Genomic DNA, 13806 nt, shown 5'->3' on the forward strand with positions numbered 1-13806 from the left:
GTAAACTAAAAGTAGATATATTGGGGTTGTTGTTTTTTTCTCATTGGAAGATTTTTAAGCCAGTTGTTGGTAGAATATTTTGTTAAGCAAAAATGTTACCCTCTGCTTGCAATGGTTCAAAATCCCATCTCTTTTAGCAGGCATGATTTTTGGGTTAGGATGAAATAGTTTTCCAAGAAGCACAACATGTATCAAAGATGAATACTTGACTGATTTTATGATTTTTAGTGTTATATTACTTATATTATTTTGCAAATAATAAAAACAAAAACAACCTACACATATGGTGTAGTGGTTAAGAGTGTGGGTTACTAACCCCAAGATTCCGAGTTCAATTACAGGCAGTGGCCTGAATAATAATAATAATAATAATAATAATAATAATATTTTAAAAAGGATTGACGTAACTTCGCAAAGGTAAACAGTCAAGACGAAGAGCGCGATTTGATTGTAAGATATTTTATTAATAATAATAATAATAATAATAATAATAATAACAACAACATCGAAAATTACCTTAGGAATGAGAACCCAGGTTTGAAATTTCCTCAGGACAAAGGCTGGAGAGTATATCAGCTGAAACGTAGTGTTAACAACAAACAAGATGAGGACAAATATCCGTCAGATGTAAATAATGAATATTTTTAAATTGAAATATTTCAGAAACAATAAGTCAACTCAGAGCCAGGTGTTGTTGGCACTTGCCAATTATGCAAGCAGTCCTTTATCAAGAGATGAAGTAAGTATAATGATTAGAGAACAATTGTTTTTCTGTTTTTCTATTATTTCTTGTATTTGTAATACTGAAAACATGTTGTGAATATCCTCTGTTTTAGATGTATCACCAAGAGTGATACAAAAGCAGACATAGAGCCTTGCGGAGCTGTCTGACTTGTCTGTTCTTGTCAAACTATCTGACTCATGCCAACATGGAAAAAAAGAATGTTAAATGGTCATGATGATGGTCACATCCACACACACACACACACAAACTTACACACATGCACACACACACATACATTCATATGCATGCACACTCACACATATTAACACATGTATATGTCTGTATGTTTTTGTGTTTGTCCCCCAACTCCACTTGACAACCAGAGTGGGTTTGTTTATGGTCCCCATAACTTGGAAGTTTGGCAAAAGAAACTAATACAATAGGTATCAGACTTAAAATAGGATAAGTACTGGCATCAATTTCTTCAGCTAAACCCTTCAAGGCAGTGCCTCAGCATGGCTACAGTTCAATGAAGGAAACAAGTAAAAAGAAAATAATAATAATAATAAAAAATAATATAGCATCCAAGTTTCAGACACTTATTTAAATATGTCCATGTATAATAATAATCCATTCTACTATAGGCACAAGGCCTGAAATTTTTGGGGAAGGGGCTAAGTCGATTACATCAACCCCAGTGTACTTGTACTTAATTTATCGATCCTGAAAGGACGAAAGGCAAAGTCAACCTCGGCGGAAGGTAGTGATGGATGAAATACCGCTAAGCATTTCATCCAGCGTTCTAATGATTCTGCCAGCTTGCTGCCTTCCATGTATACTCTTTTACTTGTTTCAGTCATTTGACTGCAGCCATGCTGGAGCACTGCCTTTTTAGTCGAGCTAATCGACCCCAGTACTTATTCTTTGTAAGCCTAGTACTTATTTTATCGGTCTCTTTTGCCGAACCGCTAAGTTACGGGGACGTAAACACACCAGCATTGGTTGTCAAGCGATGTTGGTGGGGACAAACACAGACACACACATATATCATCATCATCATCATCATCGTTTAATGTCCGCTTTCCATGCTAGCATGGGTTGGACGATTTGACTGAGGACTGGTGAAACCGGATGGCAACATCAGGCTCCAATCTAATTTGGCAGAGTTTCTACAGCTGGATGCCCTTCCTAACGCCAACCACTCAGAGAGTGTATATATATATATATATATATATATATACACACACATATATACGACGGGCTTCTTTCAGTTTCCGTCTACCAAATCCACTCACAAGGCTTTGGTCGGCTTGAGGCTATAGTAGAAGACACTTGCCCAAGGTGCACACCATGGGACTGAACCCGGAACCATGTGGATCATAAGCATGCTACCTACCACACAGCCACTCCAATAATAAAGTAAATGTGATTTTGAAAAATTACTTTTGCTGTTTGAAATATTTGAAAAGGTCCGGTTCAGTTTTTATTCACGTTTCTCTAATATTTTTTTTTGCTCTCTCACATCTAACATCTCACTGAATCAGTTGAGATATGCAAATGGCATTGAACCAGTGGTAAAACTACTGAAATCAGAAGATAAAGATGTTGTGAAAAATGCAGCATGGGCTATCTACGTAAGTGCTGCAGATGAAGCAACAGCTCATGAGATATGTATTTGTGGGTAAGTAATTCACACATCTTGCACATTTATGAATTTCTTCTACTAAAATACCTTAGCAAGCCCCTGGAAACTTCTCAGGGGTCAAAGTAGTTGGTAGTTAGTATTGTAAGTTTATGATGTACCTCCATGTATTTCATAAAGTCAATGTTATTATCACTGGATATTTAGTGGTACAAACACATCTGGAAACTTATTCAATCTTTTGGAAGCTACAGAAAAGTCTCACATTCACTAATTCAAATAAGACATGTTCTGCTTACATGCAATCTTGTTTTTTTTGCAACTTATTTTTCATTGTCATATATATATATATATATATATATATATATATATATATATATATATATATATATATATATATATATACATAGTAAATGAGTATATGCATATATACGTACAGGTATGTGCATACCGACATCCACATATATATATATAAGATAAAACTTACTTGGAAGAGGATGCGTGGCATTCAATCATATAATGATATAAATAATATATATATATATATATATATATATATATATATATATATATATATATATATGCATATATACATACGTATATGTACATACATCTATACGTATATTCTCCTAACAGCTCTTTAACTGCAAATTGGTCGATTACTTGTCTTTCAAAGAATGATATTAAGAATGTAATTACAAACAGAAGATAGAGAGAAGCTCTATTATTATTTATTTATCTATTTCATAATAGCACTCATTGGCAGGTTTCTACTGGCCCAATTACTAGTTCACTGGACTCCTGATGGCAAGAGTGACCAGGGAGTATCTGTAACTCAATGCAGAATAAATTCTCCAAGAGTCTTCATTTGTAAAGCACTGGGTATAGCATCATAATATCCACACATCATAATCACTCTCCACCATCACATGCCGCCATTTAATTTTTGGTCCCTTGTCCCCTTTGAGAGTAATTTCCATTAGTTAATGACACGTTGTCATTAATTAATAATTCAAATAGATTACAGATTATTTTCAGCTCACCAAATTATGTTAGCCTGTAATTATCTTAATGATAATAGTTTTGCATAATTATAGGTTAGCTTTATTTTAAAGTAAGTGTAGAAAGTTGATTAAAATCTGAAAAAGTTTTATTATCTATTATTTTTTTATAATATTGATAGATATTTCTGAAATATTAAAATTGTCTATATATTCTGTCAAAATAAATGTCTTATGATTTTATTTCTTTCAAAGTGGCCTAAATACACTCCAGGAGATTAATTTGAACCCGACACGTCGGAATCAATTCACCGCAATAGCTCTTGAACGTCTATTTGACAACAATCTTTCTGCAAAGTTCTCGTTTTGTGGCTACCTTGGTGAGAAAACATTTTTTCTTCTGATAACATCCTTCTAGACCAGTAGTCACAGACTCTTACAATTACTGTCCCCTTAGATTTTATCAAATATTTCAAAAGTAAAATTTAAAAGATTTTGGTTTTGTGACCCTTTCAGAAAAATACCATAACTCAAATTGTGTTGTGATTCAAAGTTTGGGAACTGCTGATCTAGAACAACAACAGTGATCTGCTACATATTTCAGTGTTGCAGTTGCTATTTATAGTTCCAAACATTTGCTTTCATTCTATAGTTTTTTGTTTTAGTTTTTGTATGCAAAGAACATATTTAGATGTAAATTCAGCACCTTATTTTTGACAAAATAATTGTATAAATATTCTAGGATAGCTATTTAAATTAAAAGTCTTTGTTTTTCTTTTCATGTTGCACTTTCATTCATACATCACCTTGTTTCTCTGTACAACAGTTTCTGGAATATTGCAATTGTCTTTCTCTATTAAAAAAAGGACAAAGATACATCGCTACACAAATGAAATATATTTTTTATGAAATTATCTACTCAGGGTGAAGAAGATGGCTGCAAATTAGTTAAGAAAATGGTGGTTAATATAATGTAACAAGGCTGTATTGTGTTCATAATCCAGACACTTAATTCACACTGCTAATTCCACTGTCTGGAAACAGTGAAAATATTTTTATTTTACTATTTAAATTTTAATCCACAGCTCCTACAAATATAATTACGGATGGCTTTTTTTATGCTGGTCGTCTGAAACTGGATGCAGAATTCAAATCCTTAGAGGAATTAAGCACTCAAAAGATGAAGGACCGCAAGTCTATCATAGTGATTAATGCGAAATTTGAGTGAGTATAAAAGAAAAAAACTATATTAATCTAACTTGAGCTAGAACAACTAACAATGATATCATTGCATAGACATCATTCTGTACCCATGGATGTTCTTTAGATATTTAGTATTATAATGTAATGTTCCATGTCTGAGATAGTTGGTGTCACTGCCACCATCATCATTACTGCCATGTTGGTGTGTTTCCATCCCCGTAACTTACTGGTTCAGCAAAAGAGTTCAATAGAATAAGTACTAGGCTTACAAAGAATAAGTCCTGGGATCAATTTTTGATTAAAGGTGGTGCTCCAGCATGGTCGCAGTCAAATGACTGAAACAAGTAAAAGAGTAAAAGAATAAAAGAATATATGCATGTGTTAAGTAGAAATCACTGAAGCATGTTTTTTACAATTGGGTTCCCTTCCAGTTACTAACCCTCAACTATTTCCAAGGAAGATAATATTTCCCCATGGTTGGACATGTTTTCAAGAAAGACTGGAAGTGAAGGTCATCATTTGTATGAATGCGATGCTTATTGTTAGCTATCATGTGATGTTGAGACAAGAAGATACAACCTCTCCACCCCACCCACATCTACCTGCTCATCTGTCTACTCATTAGTTCACTCATCTCTGTTCATTCATCTATCCATATATACATCCATATATACATGATTGGCTTATAGTAGAAGATACTTGCCCAAGGTGCCATGCAATGAGGACTGAACCTAGATCCATGTGGTTGGGAAGCAAACTTTTACCACACAGCCATACCTACACCTATATATATATATATATATATAGGCGTTAGGAAGGGCATCTAGCTGTAGAAACTCTGCCAAATCAGATTGGAGCCTGGTGTAGCCACCTGGCTCACCAGTCCCCAGTCAAATCGTCCAACCCATGCTAGCATGGAAAGTGGACATTAAACGATGATGATGATGATGATAATGATGATATATATATATATATATATGTGTGTATGTATATATATATATGTATATATATATATATGTATGTATACGTGTATATATATATGTGTATATATATATATATATATATATGTATTTATGTATGTATGTATGTATGTATATATATATATATATATATATATATATATATATATATATATATATATATAGTTAATTCGAGGAAGTTAAGTCCTCATTAGGGATTATATAATCGAAGGTATTCCACAGGTTCAATCCATATCATATAATGGTAAAGTCATTTGTATATGTTTAGGATTATTGAAATTATTAATATACAGGGAAAAACAAGGAGAAGAAAATCAAGAATAAATGGATGTAATTACTGATTTATTTGCATGTTGTAGAAAGATGATGTTTTTTAAAAAGCATTACAAATAAATTGGAGGTTGAAAGCTCAAAAAAGGTAAGAAAGAACTTAAGAAGAACCTATATATATGTTTCTGTCAAAACCAATAGGCAGATAGGAGTTTCGAAACATGTTGTTTTTCCCTCTCTCTCTATATATATATAGATACACACACATAAATATACACATGTATGATGGCTTTTCTGTTCATTTTCCTCTTGAAATGTATTGGTCAACTCAAAGCTATAATAGAAAACACTTGCCCAAGATGCCAAGCAGTGGGATTCAACCCCAAAACTTCTTAATCCTGTAGTCATTTTTTGTTTCCTTTTTTTTCATGAGTGTGTGTATTGGGAGTTGGCTCTTGAACAAAATAATTGTGAAACCACAGCCAGTCATAAGTTGTTAGTGAGAATAGCTTAGTAGCATGTATCATACTTTCACTAATTGTTTTAGGTGCCTGTGTAATCATGAGAAGACATGGACACTTGGCCTCTTTACTCGTGATCCAGCAGAACATCCAGGATGTGACAGATGGAGAGAGGTAGGGAATGTGCTGGCACTCAGCTAGTACTCATTTACAGTTGAGTAGACTGGAGCTACATAAAACCAAGTACTTTGCTCAAGGACACAATGCATCATCTGGTCCCTGAATTGAACTCACAATGTCATAACCATGAGCCAAACACCCTGATCACTAGGCCACACACCTTCACAGTGTTATTTTTTTTATTGTTATGGCTTGTTTAAAATATTATCATGGATTTTTTGTTTTCCTCTCCACAGAGCTCCAGCAAAAGACGATGAAAAACAAGAAGACCTTAACAGCAGGGTCTTATTTAAATTTAAAAGAGACGGGTAAGTTGATTTTTGCATTATGACTTTTTAATGTGTTTTTCCTGTATTTGTAATAGTAGCAACATTTGGCTGCTTTTTCTTTGAGCAGATTGATTGACCAGGCTGAGGCTTCTTATTTTTTGTTACTGCTTTTGTTGTCATCAATAACAGCAACAACAATAACAATATTTAACATCTACTTTTTCATGCTTGCATGGGTCAGGCAGAATTTGTCGAGGCAGATTTTCTACAGTTAGATGCCTTTCCTATCACCAACCCTCACCTGTTTCCAAGCAAGCTAATATTTCCTCATGACCAGACATATTTTCCACACGACTGGAAATGAACAACATTGGTTGTATGATGGTGAAGCTTGTTTAAAAACCAATGTGTGTGTGTGTGTGTGTGTGTGTGCATGCATAATGGACTTCTTTCAATCTCTGCCTACCAAATTCACTCACAAGGTTTTGGTTGTCTGGGGCTGTAGCAGAAGACTCTCACCCAGTAGCTCAAAGTGCTGTGCAATGAGACTGAATCTGAAACCATATGGTTGGGAAGCAAGTTTCTTAACCACATAGCCATACCTGCATCTGTTTGGTTTAAGACTTTGTTGCTTTCATTCAATGGCTGTGAATACTGGGTGTAGAAGAGGGGCCTCTGGATGAAGATATGCAGTGTGCATGGAGATGCCTTCTCTTCCACCTTTTTTGTCACTCATTATATCCACCCCTGCATACCTCTGATCTCCATCTCTGTTGCTGTGCATCTTCTCTCTCCCTGACACTTCACATCATCTCCCTATTTTTCATCTGTCTGTGGTTTAATTATATTGTAGCTGTCCACCACACTCCTTTTATGCATTGCCAACTATCACCACCTCCTCCCTGACTGACTCTTGCTTCCCTGTTCCTTTCCTCAGACTAAGATTTACCGTTGATTACTCCTCCACCTGTGTTCACCATTCACTGATTTCACCTCTGTCCAGATTGCTAGCTGTCTATCACTCTCCTTTCACACTTTCATGAACCTACCCAACCATCTTTGATTCTCTGTCTCTATTTACTCTTGATCAACCGTCTTGCACTGTGAGGATATGTCCTGACACCTCATCTCTACCATTCTTGCTTCCTTTAATCCTGGGGTGGCAATGTATCTCCCCTACAACGAAATACCTGTTCTTGTGTGTCTATCGTACTTGAGCCTCTCAACACTTGGCACAAAGCCACATTCCCACTCTGTCAAAGGTTCTTGTCTTGCAAGTTGACCAATGATATTACAAATGCTGGTACCATGGAAAAGTACCCAGTATATTCTGTGAAGTGGTTGGTGTTAGGAAGAGCATCCAACTATAGAACTCCTGACAAGGAAAACACTGGAGCTCAATGTAATCCTTTGACTCTTCAAAGTGTGTTTAACCATCCAACCCATGCTAATATGGAATACAGATACCAAATGAATATACTGCTGCTGATGATGATAATGAACTTCATCATTATTGATAATGAACTTCATCATTATTGATAATGAACTTCATCATTATTGATAATGAACTTCATCATTATTGATAATGAACTTCATCATTATTGATAATGAACTTCATCATTATTGATAATGAACTTCATCATTATTGATAATGAACTTCATCATTATTGATAATGAACTTCATCATTATTGATAATGAACTTCATCATTATTGATAATGAACTTCATCATTATTGATAATGAACTTCATCATTATTGATAATGAACTTCATCATTATTGATAATGAACTTCATCATTATTGATAATGAACTTCATCATTATTGATAATGAACTTCATCATTATTGTTTTCGGGTTCACGTTTTCATGCTTGCATAGGTTAGGCAGAATTTCTTGAAGCAGATTTTCTATGATCAGATGCTCTTTCTGGTACCAGTTTCATCTATTTCCAAGCAGGGTATCATTTTCCAGTGGCCAGATATATTTTCCATGGAAGATTGGAAACAAACAACATTACTTATTTGCGAGTATTACATTCTGTGAAGATGAGACAGTAGCACCACCACTTGCATGCGCACTCACACAAACATGATCAAATCTACTCACAAAGCCTTGTATCTTCTGTTTTCCTAGAGTGCCTTTATTTTTGAAATATCTCTCTTCTTATTTAATAATAGACACTGAAATTCTTTTGGCTTTTCTTTCTTTCTTTTTTTGTTTTTAGGCGGTCTCGGAATCCAAAAGAGCGAATTGAGAAGGGCAAGGAAGAGGAAGAATTCACCAGTACTACTGGTGAAGACAAACCTACAGTGACAGTAATAGAATGTGAAGAAAAGAACTTTGTCCTACCAGAAGATCCTGAACTTGGTGGCTACGTGGATGAAATAACTAAAGAACTAACAAACATGAACAATTTTCTTGAGCAAATCATTACATTAGCAAAGTAAGTGATGCAAACAACCTTGAGACTGACTTATTGATACGTTTATATGTATGTAAATTAATACTTATCATTCACACTTTCATTATCATCATTTTAACATCCACTTTTCTATGCTTGCACAGGTCAAAACAATTGCCCCTGAGGTTCTCCAGAATTCACAGGGAGCAAGATCTGGACTGTAGGGAGTGGGTGAGGGACAGTTTTGATGCCCATCTCTGTCAAGTAGGTGGTTACCTGGATGCTTGTCACTGAATACTCTGGAACAAACTTTGCACAAATTTTGTGCATGTTCAAATGTTCAGGAATAATTCTGTGTAAAGTTGTCACATCAGCTCCAAACCTGATGCTTATTGTCTTCATCTAGAAAACTGTGAATTTTCTCAACCAGCTCTGATGTTCTGACTCTCTATTACACCTCTCATTGTCGCTCACCTTCTCTCTACCCTCGTTGAGTTACTTCTGCTCGTAAAAAAGTTAATCTATAAGTAGTCTAGAGCAATTTATAAGTTTATGTAGTGTTTATGCACAGCTTAACATAAAACTTTATTGCATAAAAAGCTTCCAGACATCCTGACTGCATTCTGAAAACTAGTCAGCTGCAACAAGCAGTGTTTAGTAGGGTGTGTTCAAAGTGCTGTTACAGCTGTCCATTTCAATCTGGAATAGCAAAAGTTGTCAGGTCAGCTCATTAGATGTATAGTAATGATATATTGAAATTACAGTAATCTAGGACAGGCATAACTGCTTCTCATACATTTGTATGTAGTTGGGGATGTTAATTGATTGACAAATGAAAAGAGAAAATGACAGGGAAAATGTATAGGGAGATGATTGACATTATTTATTTGAAAGTTAATGTGGTTATGCCTTGCTATCTTTAAATTGAATTATTTTTCAGATTTGTTTCAAACAAGATGGGCGGAGCTGTTTCTAGAGAAGAGTATGGAAACTTCAGCTGGGAACTACCACTTTCTCAGATTCAGCATGAACGTGCTTCAAATATTGTTTCAATCGGCTCAATCAAATATGGTAACCAATTCCACAGAGCTTTGCTATTTAAGGTATTTGATGGCATACAATGAATATAACTATTATTAGAGTTGAAACTGCAGTACCCTTTATAGTTTGCATTGCGGTACAGACATGGCCAAGGTGCAGGCACACACACACATGTATGTATTTGTGTGAGTGTCTCCTTGTCGTGACATTATGTGATGGTTGCAAATGAGTGTTACCATCATACACGCAATGTCCAGTTATCATTTTCAATCTTCCATTAAGTGATGTTGAGCCATAGAGAAAAAAAATGTCTTCCTGTTTTCAAGTTTTGGTTCAAGAGTAATGTGCAAGAAATATTCAAATGTATTTCTTGCATATTTTAAAGTCTGCCTTGGACTTTAAGTCACGTTTTTGGACGAAGACTTATTGGGGCAAGTGAAAGCGAAATCGGGATAGCACCTGTGCCCAGCGTCGCCTTTCTGGCACTTGTGCCCATGACATGTGTAAGGATTTTCGAGCGAGATCGTTGCCAGTACCCCTGGACTGGCTCTTGTGCGGGTGGCACATAAAATACACCATTTTGAGTGTGGCCGTTGCCAGTACCGCCTGACTGGCCTTCGTGCGGGTGACACGTAAAAGCACCCACTACACTCTCTGAGTGGTTGGCGTTAGGAAGGGCATCCAGCTGTAGAAACTCTGCCAAATCAGATTGGAGCCTGGTGTTGCCATCCGGTTTCACCAGTCCTCAGTTAAATCGTCCAACCCATGCCAGCATGGAAAGCGGACGTTAAACGATGATGATGATGATGATGATGATACTGGAAGAACAAGACTTCTCCCATCCTAATTGAGAGACCAGTTCATTGTTGGGTTAAACATTTGGTACCAGTGGTACTTACTTTCAGCTGGGTGAACTGGAATAACATGAGATGAAGTGTCTTACTGAAGGCACAACATATTACCCAGTCCAAGACTTGAACCCGCAACTTAATGATCATGATCCCAACAACCTGGCCACTAGGTCACTCACCTTCATCTCCATATTTCAAGAAAGTGAAAAAAAAAAAATGGTGATAACATATATTTTCTTTTGTGACTAGGTGTTGGCTGACCGTGTTATTATACGTTGTTCTCTCGTGCATGGAGATTTCTTCAAAGCATGGAATATTGTTTTGCTTGGAAATGAAGATTCAGAAACTGTAGGTCAAAAGGTTGGTTGAAAAATATTTTTGTTTTAATTGTCAATTCTGGAGGCATCTTAAATATAGATGTTTTCGATCTAGTTTGGATTCTTTGCCATCAAATTTGAATTCTTCGCAATCAAATTTGATTGCAAAAAATCCAAACTAGATTGAAAACATCTATAATATTTGAGAAAAACTCTGCACTCCACGACACTAGAAATAAAACACTGAAATGAATGAGGGTATACCCGCTTGCTAGAAATAACAGACAAAACTCCCTCAAACCATTACCTTCATATCTTAAAAAAAGAATTAATTGGATAATTTATCCTGAGGTATAATATTGCTAGGAAAAATTATAAGAATGGTCATGGCTGGAAGACTTTTGATCATAAGTTTGTTTAATCAAGGTTGGCCTGGAGTTAAATAATCCTTTCTACTATAGTCATAAGGCCTGAAATCTTTGGAGTAGGGCTAGTCGGTTACATTGCCCCCTGTGCTCAACTGATACTTATTTTATTGATCCAAATGGGATGAAAGGTAAAGCTGAGCTCAGTGAAATTAGAACAAAGAACATAAATCAGAAGAAATGCTGCCATGCATTTTGTCCAGCATGCTAACAATTCTTCTAGTTTACCATCTTGAACTGGAGCGGAATAACAAGCAACACACATTTGTTTCTGTTGCAGTTTAACCCCATGCCAATCCTGACTGATTGGCATGGATTACAGATACTCCAGTTGTGACCATCTGGTCTTTTTTTTAGAGATATAGATTTCATTGTCCAATGATTCTTTTCTGATTTTGAAGATGGTGAGGTGAGATTTGAAGTAGATTTAGTTGCTTTTTTTGACTTTTGGTCAAGTGGCCACTTACAAGTACCATCACTGGAAGATAGTATATTATATTTACTTTGGTGTTGAGTCTGATACCAACCTGCTTAAGATTACTCTTGGTTATATGATACAAGCTTTCTGTTGATCTTGATTGAAAGATTAGCTCAGAATGTAATGTAGTAGAACAAATATTGTTAGACATTTTGTCTGATACTGTAATGATTCTGCCAATGTACTACCATTAAGGTGTTAATGATAACAGAAATATTACACAATATCAGGGAAATGATCATAGTTCAGTTTTATGGAAATTAAATGTAAGAACTTATTGCTCAAATTAGTTGCAACGGAATCAGTAGCATATAATATTTGGGAAAATTTCCTCAGGAATGGTATTACGTGAAGAAAATATAGTCAAGAGCAGGCTAATATGCTAAATGTAGCAAACCAAAAATAATTTTTAATCAACTGAAATTATATTCAAGCCATATACTATTTGTAAGAAATCAAAAGTTGAAATCTAGAATCTATTTTGGAAGGTTCACAAGTGGTAGTAGATAAGTTGACCATAAATATTTAATGAAGATTAATTGGATATATAAGTATAGGGGTAGTGGGAGAGAAAGTGGAAGAGGGGAAGAGAGCAAGAAATGTTAATTGATGTTTTCTTATTATCGACAGCTAATTGCTTTTATTTACTAAAGGCTTAGTAAATAAACTATTACACTTGTTTTCTTCTGTGAAAGAACTTTTTGTCTAAAACATAATTTTTATATTTTTGCTCTCCAATTCTGTGCCCTTTTCCAGTATATTTTTACTGGTTCTTTTCCCCATGAAGTAGTGATAGCAAGTCTGAAAGCTCATGAATCAAATATTACAAGTGTAATAGTTTATTTATTGATCCTTTAGTAAATAGGAAAATAACCATTATTTGACAGATTTGCTAATATATTTTCAATGCTAAACTGAATATAAAAATACTGAGGGCTTTCCATAGAAATCTCCTAAAGATACAGAATGTCTAAAAGCACTGCCAATCTCATTTTCAGGATGATGTAAACTCACCTCTCAAAGCTTACATTGTGGATGTCATTCATGAGCCTGGACGACTTATTTTAGTAGACACTCCAGAGGCCATACGCTATTGTACAATGTAATCATTTTGTTTTGGAAATAAAAAAATTGTAACTAAATATCGTAACTTCATTTACGTTGTTATTTCAATGCATATGATCTTATCTTTTAGTTTTGGTGTTTAAATAAAAGCATTCTTGACAGAAGTAGTGGTGGATGATGATGATGATGACAAGGAGAAACAGCTTGAAGGTTAAAAAAGCAACTAAATACATAAATCATAAATACTGTATATGAAATATATCCTTGGTAAAAACAGCTCAGCAGGTTAATGAAACTATCCCTTTAGGCAGGTCCCTTAACATCTCCACACAACAAAATATCAATGTCCTAAATACTCTAAGTGGTTTACTCATCGCTGCACTGCAGCTGTTTGGACAGAAAAACAAGACTTACAATGCCTGGAGAATTTCATTTGCCCACCAAAGCTGCTGGTGGGGTTCACACAATGGTGCCTTTTGCATAAAATCACTATCTGGTG

At 35.2% G+C, this 13806-nt stretch overlaps 1 protein-coding gene across 2 annotated transcripts in view; it reads left to right on the top strand.

The window, feature by feature from the left end:
• Positions 1-13384, top strand: part of LOC106872666 (armadillo repeat-containing protein 3) — a 28327-nt gene extending 14943 nt beyond the window's left edge. For both annotated transcript variants that reach the window (XM_014919729.3, XM_014919731.3), the window contains exons 14-22: positions 664-739; positions 2269-2405; positions 3623-3747; positions 4453-4591; positions 6698-6769; positions 8954-9172; positions 10071-10233; positions 11272-11382; positions 13241-13384. In XM_014919729.3, coding sequence (XP_014775215.1) covers positions 664-739; positions 2269-2405; positions 3623-3747; positions 4453-4591; positions 6698-6769; positions 8954-9172; positions 10071-10233; positions 11272-11382; positions 13241-13348 — 1150 coding nt within the window. In that variant the 3' untranslated portion in view covers positions 13349-13384. The remainder of the gene's footprint in view (positions 1-663; positions 740-2268; positions 2406-3622; positions 3748-4452; positions 4592-6697; positions 6770-8953; positions 9173-10070; positions 10234-11271; positions 11383-13240) is intronic.
• The last annotated feature ends 422 nt before the right edge of the window (positions 13385-13806 follow it).

This window comes from Octopus bimaculoides, chromosome 13 (genome assembly GCF_046866305.1).
Source record: "Octopus bimaculoides isolate indiv1 chromosome 13, ASM4686630v1, whole genome shotgun sequence".
Classification (NCBI taxonomy): domain Eukaryota; kingdom Metazoa; phylum Mollusca; class Cephalopoda; order Octopoda; family Octopodidae; genus Octopus; species Octopus bimaculoides.